The sequence below is a fragment of the Trichosurus vulpecula genome, chromosome 1 (assembly GCF_011100635.1).
Source record: "Trichosurus vulpecula isolate mTriVul1 chromosome 1, mTriVul1.pri, whole genome shotgun sequence".
Classification (NCBI taxonomy): domain Eukaryota; kingdom Metazoa; phylum Chordata; class Mammalia; order Diprotodontia; family Phalangeridae; genus Trichosurus; species Trichosurus vulpecula.
The window spans coordinates 50,368,157-50,381,899 of record NC_050573.1 but is presented as its reverse complement, the minus strand read 5'-3'; the positions used below and the strand labels follow the sequence as shown (position 1 = coordinate 50,381,899).

At 43.6% G+C, this 13,743-nt stretch overlaps 1 protein-coding gene across 4 annotated transcripts in view; it reads right to left on the bottom strand.

Moving 5' to 3' along the window:
• The window catches only part of PNPLA6 (patatin like phospholipase domain containing 6), a 38,976-nt gene that overhangs the window by 10,676 nt on the left and 14,557 nt on the right, over positions 1 to 13,743 (bottom strand). For all 4 annotated transcript variants that reach the window (XM_036761191.1, XM_036761199.1, XM_036761214.1 and 1 more), the window contains exons 17-21: positions 10,403 to 10,608; positions 10,161 to 10,292; positions 9,702 to 9,825; positions 9,337 to 9,450; positions 9,010 to 9,085 (exon numbers count right to left, since the gene is read on the bottom strand). In XM_036761191.1, the coding sequence (XP_036617086.1) occupies positions 9,010 to 9,085; positions 9,337 to 9,450; positions 9,702 to 9,825; positions 10,161 to 10,292; positions 10,403 to 10,608 (652 nt within the window). The remainder of the gene's footprint in view (positions 1 to 9,009; positions 9,086 to 9,336; positions 9,451 to 9,701; positions 9,826 to 10,160; positions 10,293 to 10,402; positions 10,609 to 13,743) is intronic.

The following is a 13,743-nucleotide window of genomic DNA, read 5'->3' as shown; positions in this document are numbered from 1 at the left end:
TGCTACTGGAGGAACTGAATGGTGTCAATATTGACTTTAGGGCATGGACCGAAACCAGAAAATAGGAGGAAAGTGCAGTTTAATGCAAGGAGGGTTCACAAGTTCTCTTAAGAGAGAGGAATAAAGGAACTGGGGCCAGGGCAGGAGGGGCAGAAAGGGGGTTGTTTTCATCACAGGCCCAAAAGGAACAGGAAAGAAACCTCACTGGAGAGGCCGTAGTGTGATCCTGCTTTGCAGTGCACACAAGCCAAAAAGCCCACCATGAAGATAAAGGCAGCTTGTATGGAGGACATGGGTGGAGCAGTTCCCTCTGCCTCAGGGAAGTCCTTCTAAACTGATGAAACACGTCTCAGTCCTCTTGAGGGCTTGGGAAGGGGAAGGAGGTAACCATGGGTGTGGAATTCACTGCCAGATGTGGTTGTTTGGTCAGCAAGCATTGCTTAACTGTTTTTCTTTGCTATGAGGCCAGGTTCAGAGAGGAGGAGAGAGTACATAAAAAAATTATTGTAATGTAACAAAAAAAAAATCCCTAATGTCATCCATTTTTTCAATGAGGGTGAGGAGAGTTCTCCAAATTAAATCAACATGGAAGCACGGACCTAGAGCTGGAAGAGACCTCATCGCCATCTGCCCCCTCATTTTTCAAATGAGGCTCAGTGACACACAGTAAAAACAAGTGACTTTAATGCAAAAGGGGGTGCAGGGAAAGATGGTGCAAAAAATGGTGAAAAGAGTGATCCTCCAGCTTCTGCATAAAGCCCTCCACCTCCAGAAATAACCCACTCGACTTTCCTACAGCTCTAGAAAGTTGGCAAGTTTTTCCTCACATCGAGCCTAAATTTGGCTCTTTGCAACTATGCAATCAGTTGTCCCTGGTTCTGCAGGATGGGGCCAAACAGAATGAGTCTAGTCCTTCCTGCGTTTGGCCACCCTTCAAATGCCTGGACATACCTATCATGTCCTTACACTGTCTTCTTTTCTTCCCCCAAGATTTTTCTATCGTTTCAATACATTTTCTGCAAACCCCAGCAAATTCACAAGGCGATCAGTCGCCAAATTGATTAAGTAAAATCTAAGCAGCCTCATGCTTCTGTAGTTTTTCATTTATCAAAAAGATGGCAAAACCTTCATCAATTAGCGCCAATATTGCCCAATACTTTTGATCTGAGTCTTGTACCCATTTAAAATTGTCATCATTTACTTGTATGAACTGGTGCAGAGGGAGGTGAGAAGAAGCGGGAGAAGACGTGCAGTAACAACCATGTCTTAAAGACAAAAAACAACTCTGAAAGACTTGAGAGTTCTGATCAATGCAATGACCAACCGTGTCTCCAGAGGATGGAGAATGAAGCTTGTTACCTCTGCCTCCCAGTGGAGGGGATGATGGACTCAAGGTGAAGATTGAGACATTTCTAAGACCTTCTCCCACAAAGCTGTCAAATGGATCTTCCTAAAGTCTGACCACATCACAATCCTATCCAATAAACTCCAGTGGCTCCCTATCCCCTCCCTCTGTTCAGTATCTGAAGCCCTTCATGGCTGGCCCCTTTCTACCTTTTCAGTCCTCTTATACCTTCCTCCCACTCATTCCCCTTTGGCCCGCCCCACACATACTCAGCGATCCAGTAACATGGGCCTCCTGGCTGGTCCTTGAACAAGATTCTCCATTTCCCAACTCTGGGCATCTTCACCAGCCATCTCCCTCCTCACTTCTGTTTCATGGCTTCCCTGGCTCCCTTCAGCTAAAATCTCACCTTCTACAGGAAGCCTTTCCTAATCCCTCTAATTCTCATGCCCTCCCTCCATTGATTACGTTCAATTTATGCTGCATAGATTTTGTTTGTACACAGCTCTGTGCATGTGTCTCCCTCAGTAGATTGTGAGTTGCTTTAGAGGAGGGACAGTCTTTTGCCTTTCTTTGTATCTCCAGGGCTTAGCCCAGTGATAGGCACATAGTAGGTTCTTTAATAAATGTTCATTGACTGATTGCTGAGTGTCTGCCTCACTAGGTCATTGTGGGGATTCAATGAGGAGGGTAGAGCACTGTGTCTGTAGTCTATATGCCGATGATAACAATGAGCTCTATACTTCCATGGATCACCAGCCCAATGTTCTCTGCCATGTTTCTCCTTTCTGGGTCCTCCTAGATGTCCTTACCTAGGTTATATTCCTGCTATTCAATGCTACTGCCTTCCCTCTTGCTTTCCCCCTATCTCCACTCACTAAAATGCTATCCCTCATTCAAGGTCTTTGTCAAAAGCTCTCTCCTCCCCCAAAGTCTTCTTTGATCACCCCCACCTATCTTCAAAACTCCGTCTACTCCTTTTTTAAAAATCATACAGCACTGAACACATTCTGCCAATAATTTTAATCACTTGTGCACATGTCTTAACTCCTCAACTTGATTATCAGCCCTTTGAAGGAAGGACCACATCTTATCTTCTTCCTTCCTAACTCCTACCACATGGCCCTGCACATTGTAGATTCGAAAGAAAATGGTGAATTAATGAATGGCTTATGTGTATTTTAACCTAATTTTAAATGTATTTCAGGGGAAAACCAGGCACCTATGAATGTGATTCAGGGAGTTCCAGTTTCCCCATGTAGAAGAGAAAAGAACAAAGAGACATTCCCTAATAGATAAGCAATTAAAGGAATGGTCAAAAAGTCCTTCAAGAAAAAAAATATATATACTATTAACTACCATTGAAAGACTGCACCATATCAGTAATAATAAACTGCCCAGAAACAAGGCCTCAGATGACCCGCTTCCTTTGGGGCTCAGATGAGCTCCCATATCTGGCAGATAACACATTCAGGGCTGGGAATGAATGGTTGTGTCTGATTGCAAACATGGAGTCAGAGTTCAGGCTGTGCTTACAGAAGGTGGGCCAGGCTACTAAGGTCCCTAAGGGATAGTTTGGGAGACTGAGAGAAGATAAGCTGGGGCTCCAGAGGGGTAAGGGAGAAGCAATGCTCCCTCTGGACTGACACCATTCCAAAAGGGCAAATCCCAAAGGTCAAGAGAGTGAGAAGGAACCTTAAGAGACGACCTAGGCTGAGATCCTCATTTTATAAGGAGGAAATTGAGTCCCAGAGAGAAGGGCCTTACTCCAGATCACACAGATAGTTAGGGGCAAGAAGAAGCAGAACTCAAATGCAGTCCTCCTTAGCTCAGGGTGCCTTGCTGGGGCAAGCATGGGCCTTCCTGGGGGTCCTAGCCATACTACAGGCTCACACACATGTCAGCACTTTGGCCTTACCCTTAAAGAATCCTAAGATCCAAGGTCTGCAGCTGGAAGGGACCTCAGAAGCAAGTGAGTTCAACTCCTTCTCCCCCATCTTACAAATGAAGAACCTGAGGCTCATCCAGGTAGTAAGAGAAAACCTGGATTTGAACCTACACCCTCTGGCTCTAACACCAGTGCTTCCCCGTGTTCCACGCTGCCTTCACTGACCTTCTCAGAATAACCAGGATAAAAGAACAAGGTTTCTGAGTGCCTGCAGCTGTTTGGCCAACTCAGATCCAGCGCATCAGGAAACCCTATCCAGAGTACCCCTGAAAGCCTGCAGAGCCTAGCCCTGGTCATGCCTAGGCAGGGTCCAAGGAAAGGACTGACAGCCTGAGAAGAAGAGAAGCTGGCAAAGGTCCATCTGCAGAAAACTTGGACACAAGACACACACCCTTGTGGTGCTACATTGGTTATTGTGGCCAGCTTAGATTTCAAGAAGGGGAGAAGCAGGGGAGGAGAAGGGAAGAGGAGGCCCTCAGCTCTATATCCCAGGACCAAAGGTCCTCTAGTATAGTTCCCTTCACTTTACAGAGGAGGTGACTGAGGCCCAGAGAAGGGAGATGACTTGCCAGGATCACACAGCAAGAAAGGCCCTGAAGCAATCTTCAGAATCAGATTTTCCCGAATCTAGGACTCTACCCACTAGACAGCCTGGCTGTTTAGGACATTCTGCCTAAATTCTCAGCCAAGTAGGGAGGCTGTTAAAAACAAAGAAGGATATGCACCAAATGGTAAAGCACCTAAATTTCTGAAAAAGTTAAATGAGTTACAGGAGGAAATAGACAATAAAACAATACTAGTGGGGGACCTCAAGTTTCCCCTCTCAGAACTAGATAAATTTAATAAAAAAAATAAACAAGAAGTTAAGAAGGTGAATAAAATTTTGGAAAAGTTAGATATGATAGATCTCTTAAGAAAACTGAATGGGAATAGAATAGCATAAACCTTTTCTCAACAGTACATGGCACTACACAAAAACTGCCCATGTATTAGGACGTTAAAAACGTCACAACCAAATGCAGAAAAGCAGAAATATTAAATGCATCCTTTTCAGATAATAATGCAATGAAAATTATATTCAATAATAGGCAATGGAAAGATAGATTAAAAATTAATTGGAAACTGAATAATCTAATCCTAAAAAAATGGGTCAAATAAAAAATCACAGAAGCAACTGATTACTTCATTAAAGAAAATGGTAACAATGAGACAACATACCAAAATTTATGGGATGCAGCCAGAATGGTACTTAGGGGAAAATTTATATCTATAATTGCTTATATCAATAAAATAGAAAAAGAACAAATCAATTAACTGGATGTGCAACTAAAAAAAATAGAAAAAGAACAAATTAAAAATCCCCAATTAAACACCAAGTTGGATATCCTGAAAATCAGAGGAGAGATTAATAAAATTGAAAGTAAGAAAGCCATTAAACTAATAAATGAAACTAGAAGCTAGCTTTATGGAAAAAAATAATAAAATAAAAAATTAGTTAATTTGATTTAAAAAAGGAAAGAAGAAAACCAAATTATTAGCATAAAAAATGGAAGAGGTGAATTCACCACCAATGAAGAGGAAATTAAGACATTTATTAGGAGCTATTTTGTCCAATTATATGCCAATAAATTTGACAATCTAAATGAAATGGATGAATATCTACAAAAATATAAGTTACCGAGATTAACAGAAGAAATAGACTACTCAAATAAGCCAATCTTAGAAAAAGAAATTGAATAAGCCATCAATGAAGTTCCAAAGAAAAAATCCCCAGGGCCAGATGGATTCACAAGTGAATTCTACCACACATTTAAAGAATAATTAATCTCAATACTATATAAACTATTGGGAAAAATAGGCAAAGAAGGAGTCCTATCAAATTCCTTTCATGACACAAATAACGTGCTGATGCCTAAACCAGGAAAAGTCAAAATAGAGAAAGAAAATTATAAACCAATTTCCCTAACAAATATCAATGCAAAAATTTGAAATAAAATATTAGCAAGGAGATCACAGCAATAAATCACAAAGATCATACAATATGACCAGGTGGGATTTATACCAGGAATGCAGGACTGGTTCAATGTTAGGAAAACTATCAGCACAACTGGCCATATCAATAACAAAACCAACAGAAATCATATGATTATCTTAATAGTTCAGAAAAAGCCTTTGACAAAATATAACATCCACTCATATTAAAAACACTAGAGTACATAGGAATAAATGGAGCTTACATTAAAATGATAAGCAATATTTATCTAAAACTATTGACAAGTATTATCTGTAATTGGGATAAGCTAGAAGCCTTCCCAATATAATCAGGGCTGAAAAAGGATGCCCATTATCACCTCTATTATTCAATACTGTACTACAAATGTTAGCTATAGCAATAAGAGAAGAAAAAGAAACTGAAGGAATTAGAATAAGCAACGAGGAAACAAAATTATCACTCTTTACAGATGATATGTTATACTTACAGAATCTGAGAGAATCAACTAAAAAACTAAATGAAATAATTAACAACTATAGCAAAGTTACAGGATACAAAATAAACCCACACAAATCATCGGCATTTAGATACATTACCAACAAAGTCCAGCAGCAAGAAATAGAGAGACAAATTCCATTTAAAATAACCATAGATAATATAAAATATTTGGGAGTCTGTCAAGACAAACCCAGGAACTATATGAACACAATTACAAAACATTTTTCACACAATTAAGATAAGATCTAAACAACTGGAAAAATATTAATTGCTCATGGGTATGCCAAGCCAATATAATAAACATGACAATTCTACCTAAATTAATCTATTAATTCAGTGCCATACCAATCGAACTACCAAAAATTATAGAGCTAGAGAAAATAACGAAATTCATCTGGAAGAACAAAAGGTCAAGGATATCAAGGCATTCAATGAAAAAAAATGTGAAGAAAGGGGGTCTAGCCATACAAGATCTAAAATTGTATTATAAAACAATAATTATCAAAACAATCTGGCACTGGCTAAGAAATAGAGTAGTGGATCAACGGAATAGAATAGGTACAAATTACATTACAGTAAATGACCATAGTAATCTAGTATATGATAAACCCAAGATCCAAGCTTTTATAACGAAAATTCATTATGTGACAAAAACTGCTGGGAAAACTAGAAAACATCATGGCAGAAACTAGGTATAGCCAACTATCTCACACCATATACCAAAATAAGGTTAAAATGGGTATATGATTTACATGCAAAAGGCAATAGAAACCACAAGCAAATTAGGAGAGCATAGAATAGTTTATTTGTCAGATCTGTGGGTAAGGGAAGAATTTAAAACCAAAGAAAATATAGAGCTCATTACAAAATATGAAATTAAAAATTTTTTGCACAAACAAAACCAATGAAACCAAATTAAATGGACAGCAGAAACCGGGGGGGGGGGAGGGAGGGGCGGGGGATTTGCAACAAGTGTCTCTGATAAAGGCCTCACTTCTCAAATATATAGAGAACTGAATCTAATTTATTAAAAAAAAAAAGCCATTCCCCAATTGATAAATGATCAAAGGATATGAACAGGCAATATTTATATGAAGAAATCAAAGCTATCTATAGTCATATGAAAAAATGTTCCAAATCACTACTGATCGGAGAAACGCAAGTTAAAATGACTCTGAGGTACCATCTCACACCTATCAGATTGGCTAATATGACAAAAAAGGAAAATGCTAGATGTTGGAGGAGATGTGGGAAAACTGGGACACTAGTGCACTGTTGATGGAGTTGTGAACTGATGCAGCCATTCTGGAAAGAACTTGGAACTACACCCAAAGGGCTATAAAACTGTGCATACCCATTGATCCAGTAATATCACTGCTAACTGCTAAGTTTATATCCCAAAGAGATCAAAGAAAAGAGGAAAGGGCATACTGTACAAAAATATTTATAGCAGCTCTTTTTGTTGTGGCTAAGAAATGGAAATCAAAGGGATGCTCGTCAATTAGGGAATGGCTAAACAAGCTATTGTATATGATTGTGATGGAATATTACTGTGCTCTAAGTAATGACAAGCATAATGATTTCAGAAAAACCTGGAAAAACTTACATGAACTGATGCAAAGTGAAGTGAGAACCACCAGAAGAATGTAACACCAAGTAACAGCAGTATTGTATGATGAAGAATTGTGAATGACTTAGCCATTCTCCACAATACAATGATCCAAAGACAACACCAAAGCACTAATGATGAAGCACACTATCTGCCTCCAGAGAAAGAATTGATATTGTCTGAAAATAGACTGAAGCACGCTATTTTTCACTTTCTTTCTTTCCTTCCTTCTTTCTTTCTTTCATTTTTTAAAAATTTGAGTCTTCTTGTACAAAATTACTAATATGGAAATGTTTTACCTGATTGCACATGTATAACCTATATCTATCTGATGGCTTACCGTCTCAGGGGGGGAGAGAGGAAAGGAGGAATAACTTGGGACTCAAAACTTAAAAAAAAATGTTTTAACATATAATTAGGGAAAAAATAAAATGTATTTAATTTTTTTAAATACAGAAGTAACCATCCTTGGTGGGGAAGATGTGTGCCTTCTTCACAGACCTGAGCCTGGGCTTTCCTAGGAGACTCTATTACTTGTTGTTTAGTTGTTCCAATCCTGTCTGATTCTTCATAAAACCATTTGGGGTTTTCTTGGCAAAGACACTAGAGAGGTTTGCCATTTCTTCCTCCAGCTCATTTTATAGATGAGGAAACTGAGGTCAACAGAGTTAAGTGACTTGCCCAGGGTCACACAGCTAGTAAGTGAGGCCAGATTTGAACTCAGGAAGATGAGTCTTCCTGGCTCCCAGCCCAATGCTCTATCTACTGCACCACTCAGCTACCCAACTCTGTTACTTCCTTCCTAATAATTAGAACTGCTGAACACTCTCAAAAGCTGCCTTGGGCAGCAGGAGTGTCCCCCTCAATGGCGAGGTGAGATGACGATTTCTAGCCAGTGTGGTAGCAGATGTCTGTGGTTAAGGATGGGCTGGACTGGATGGCATCCAAGATTCTGCAATTCTGTGATCTTTAGGTCTCTGAACCCCCAGAGGCTATTGAGAGCATCTGTGGAGATCCTCAATCTCCCTGGGAGGCCAGGGGCAAAAGGAAACATAGAAGAGGAGGAGAGAGAGCCCCCTCAGAGAGAGGAAGGTTGGAGGATGCAGAAGGGTGGCAAGGCAGGCGGACATGGCCAATGAGAGCTGGCAAAAAGGATGCTGCTGGGGCTGTGCTCCCTGACAATCTAAAAGGTATCAGAGTGGTCTTTGGGAAGGAATTTTGTGTCACTGTCACTTTTCTTTTTTGTCTGGTCCCTCTTGCCTCTCCCCATGCCAAACAACCACAACCAGTGGCTGCTCCAGCAAAGGAACGAAGAGAACAGGAGAGAGGAGCAGGGAGATGACCCCTCCACAGCAACGGGCAGCAGCGGAGGCAACAGAAGAGAACAGGCCAGGCTTGGGACCAAAGGAGGCAAGAGAAGGGGGACCAGGGCTTGTGACCACAACAAAGGAGGGTCTGTATGACCCAGGACTGGAGGGGAGAAGCAGCAGGAAACAGGGGCCAGGAGGAGGCCAAGGAGGGTTCCTGGGACGCACAGAAGCTGAATCTCATACCATAGCCCAATCCTACTCCTCCATACCCAGCCTGCCCTAGGGCACTCCAGCTTCACCCCTTACCTGGGAAAGGTCCTGGCAGCTGCTGTAGATTCCCAAGGATCTTCTGGCTCAGCAGGTGGATCAGCCGGGTCACAACCTATAAGTGTTGTGAACCAGAGGTCACATCAGGAAAAAGCATCCCCAAACCCACATCTACTCTGACCCTGAGCATCTCACTAGAGGATGCCAGGTACCTATGAGGAGCCTGGAGCCCAAATCACCTGAGAAGTACCTGAAAGCCCAATTCTCCAACTCATAATTAAGACCCCAAAGGCCCCATCCTCCACCCTGAGGGATCCCTGGAATCCCCATTCCCCACTCCTGTGTCCCTTCCTAGAGTTCCCATACCTGTGGGTACCTCCTCTTAATGTGGCTCAGGGTCCCCTCAGGCAACTTGGCAAGCTCCGTGTCCCGCACTGCATGTACTGTGGTGGCCCGGGGCTGTCGGGTCAGTGCCTCCACCTACATCCAACCAGGACAGGGGAGTAAGCAGCCAGTGCCCCAATGGGCACAAGACTGGAGGGTGCATGGGTAGGTCACTACAGGCAGGGCCCAACCATTGGCAAGGGGGTTAGGGTGCTGAAAGAGGAAAGTTAAGCTGGGAAGTTAAAGCTGGAGGAAGCTCCGGGACAGGACGGGGATTCGGGATGGGAAAAAGGGGACAAATCCAGAGGCAGGATTAGGCAGGGCTGGGTCCCGGACAGGTAGCTCACCACCCCGATAAGATCCCCACGGCCATATTCCCCGACCAACTCCTTCTTGCCACTGCCCCTCTGGATGACAGAGCGCAGGCGCCCATTGAGCACAATGTAGGTACAGTCTGAGCGGTCACCCTGTCTGGAGCAGAGGGACACAGGGGGTGGGGAAGATTAGAAAGTGGCTGATTCTCCCCTAGAGAACTTCAATGATATAACCAGGGTAGGGCTGGGAGAACACAGGCCCCAGGAATTCATGAAGGGGGAGGGGGAGAGGGAGAGGGACACACAAAGAACCATCAATCACAGGGACCTTTGGGAAAAGTTGGGCTAATAGCCTGAAACTAGAAACTGTAAGATCCAAGTTGAAGGATTCCAGAGTTTGGGACTTCTAATTAGAGGGAATGTGGATGGGGAAGTGGGTCACAGGGCAGGAGGAAATCTAGGTTTAAGGTTCCAGGGTTTAGGTCCCATTACCTGTAGAGGGCACGTCCAGCCTCCACAGATGTCCAGTCAATTGCAAAGTCCATCTGGCGTACAAATGGCGACATGCGGGCAGCCACAGTGTGGGCAGCACTCAGGACCACACTTGGCTGCTCCCGCATGATCCTGGGATGGGAAGAGGAAAGAGGGCAGCATGGAGACCTTGCTGGTCCCTCCTCACCTCCCCCTGAAGACTCCCCCAGCCCTGCATGGCCAGCCTGGGTGTTCATACGCACTCATAGAAGCCTGACTTGGAAATACGCAGGAAAGTGCAGTCCCGCTGTGCCCGCAGGGTGAAGATGAGCGGCTCCCCTGTCAGCACGGCCAGCTGACCCACCAGCTCTCCAGGCTGGGCTACAAACAGACACACGTCCTCTGCCTTGTCAATCATGCGCTGGTACACGTGCAAACAGCCCCAGAGCACAAAGTGCAGGCTCACGTCCTAAGGGTAGGGCCGGGGGGGGGGGGGAAGGAGTGCAAAGTTGGAAAGATGCCTCCCTTTGGGGAGGGGGCAGCTTCAACATGACTCTGAAAGGCCCTCGGGCTAAAATGGCCACTGAGCTACACACTTGGGAACAGGGGTGTGGCTGCGTGGCCTTCACCACTGGGAAGGGTGAAAGGACCTGAGAGGCAGCTGGCCCTGGATCTGAAGTCGGGGGGCCCAGGCTCAAACCCCCAATCTACTAGAACAAATTTCTTCACCTCTCTGGGCCTCAGTCTCCTCATTTGTAAAATGAGAGTGTGAGATTACTGGATGATATCTTAGGTTCCTTCCAATTCTAAAACTTTGCTCTTAAGACCTAGTCGCATCCATCAAATCTTCCTCAAAACAAAACCTCAGCTGATAGGAAACAAAGGGAATGAGGAAGAGATCAAGTCTAGGACAGAAAGAAAGGTCCATCTTTTTGGAGTGGGGACAAGACCAAGTGGAAAGCTAGAAATAAACCAGAAATCCTGGTGAGAGACAAGATGGCAGCCCCCTTGGTGGGGCCACTTGAAGCTGGGTCTAGGTCACCTTCCTGCCGACAGAGCAAGAAGTGAAAAGGAAGAAAGGAATTAGTCCTAAGAACTAGAAAATGAGCAAGAATAAATTTTTTAAAAGAACCAGGCCACAGAAAGGAACTGTTTGCACCAGAAAGAAAACCAGAAAGCATACAGCTGAGGTTAGGAATATTAACAATATTAAATAATAATAACTAGCACTTACATTTACAAAAACACTTTAAATACATAACTTCATCCAAACCTCACAACAACATTGCAAAGTAGGTATTATTATGTCCCTTTTAAAGATGGGGAAACTGAGGCTGAGCGGTGATGTCTTGTCCAGGGTCGCACAACTAGTAAGTGTCTAAGGCAGGATTTGAATCCCGATTTTCCTGACTCTGAGGCTGGTATTCTATCCCCTATGACACCTAGACACCAGAAGAAGGGCAGTGAGAGGTGATGGAGAGTCTCCTTCAAAGTCAATGAAGGCAGCCTACAACCAATGGGGCTGGAGAACACTAGTGTCCCTCAAGGGGGACAGTGGAAAGAGTGTTATGTCTGAAGTTAAAGGACCTGGCTTCAAATCCTGGTTCAATCACTTGCTGCCTATGTGACCTCAGGTGAGTTCTTCAACCTCTCCAGGCCTCAGTTTCAACACCTGTAAAATGAAGGGGATGAATAAGAGTGCCTCTCGAGTCTTAGATCAAATGATAAGGTGAAGACAGATGCCTAGTAAATTCCAGCAGGGCTGAGAGCAGCGGGAAGACCTGGGCCCAAGCCACTTGGGGCTTCTTGTTAAGGGCCAGAGGAAGGGATCAACAGGAGCTGGCCAGAACTGGGGTGAGAGCCAAGAACAGCTGACAAAAGGCTGAGGGGAGGTCAGAATGGGGCCCGAGATGCCAGAGACCAGATTCAAAGTGTCCTAACAGGCAAAGCAGAATCCCACACTTGGCCACTTGATGACATTTCCTCTGCTGGTTACGCCTATCCCCATGGCTTATGTTGAGGGCCACTGAAGCCTCAACAAGACTGCCTGTGAGGACTTCGGCACCGTGGAAGGGACAGCAGGATCCTCCTACCAATTTTTCCTGGTAGGCGACAGCCGGCAGAGGCCCATCTGCCTGAACACTGAGAGGGCCGATCAAGAAGCCCGCCAGGACCCAAGGCAGTTCATTCCACTACAGGATGGCTCTAATTGTGGGGAAACTGATTCTCACGTGAAAGGTGGAATGATGTCAAAGAAAGAACTCAAGACACTGGGTCAGAAAAGACCCGGGTTTGAATCCCACCTCAGACGCTAAGCAGCGTGACATGAGCAACTCAATTACCTCCTCTAAACCAATTTCCCCATCTACAAAACGGACATGATACTATCTGTATTACCTCACAGAGCCGTGAGGAGTAAATAAGATAACATACAGAGATTTGCAAACCTCAAAGCACTATTAAAAAAATCACAGCTATAATTTTTTTTTTAAATTCAGCAGATATCTGTCTTCCTGTAACTTCTACCCACTGGTCCCAAGTGATACAGACAAATTTAAATCTCCTAATGGAAGTCCTTTAGATTTGAGAAGACAGCTATAGTCTTCAAATCCAACACAGTCTTCTCAACCCTAGGTCAAGGCTTTGAACCCCCTTCCCACATCCTCACCGCCCAGCTTGTCAATGCCTTTCCCAAAATGTAGTTCTCAAAGTGTAATTCAACGCTCCAACTAGGATCTGAGCAGGACAGAGCTCAATGAGATGATCCCCGCCCTTGTTTTAGAGCCCAGACTCCTGCTTAAATGCAGCCTAAAATCACATCTGCTTTTTAGCTACTATTTAGCTGGTGACTGATGACCCACTAAAAGTCTTAGGTCAAGAATAAAGCAAAATAAAAGTCCTAGGCATTTTTCACATGAATAGACTAACTGGGTCTCTCCTACCCTGTATTTAGACAATCAATTAGGCAGAACTGGCCTTTTTTTGACCAAACAGAAAGACTGTATTAATCCCTATTGAAAAGGAGAAGGGGATGGCAGAGGGTGAGATGGATAGTGTCATGAAGGCAACAGACCTGAGGGTGGACAGACTTTGAGAGAGAGTGAAGGACAGAAGGGCCGGGCATGCTGTCTGTCGTCCATGAGGTCACAAAGAGTCAGACACGACTGAACAACAAACAAATTCAATTTCACCCATTAGAGTCTGGTATGAAATCTGGTCTATCATTTCACCTCCCAATCCTGTTATCTAATAAGATAATAAACTACATTTATGGAGAACTTTCAAGTTTTTAAAGCCCTTTACATGCCCTTTATCTCATAAAGCTCAAAACGACCTGCAACATGGGCATTCTAGGTAACATTATCCTCATTCTACCCCAGGGTCACAGAGAGAGTAAGTGTCAGAAGCAGGATCTAAACTCAGGTCTTCCTGGCTCCAAGTCTAGCATTTTATTCAATTTATGAACCTGTGGCCTCAAGGTCACACATGGCCTTCTAGGTCCTTGGGTGCAGCCTTTTGACTGAGTCTAAGTTTTACAGAACAAATCCTTATATTAAGGGGATTTGTTCTGTGAAGTTTGGATTCAGTCAAAGGGCTGCACTTG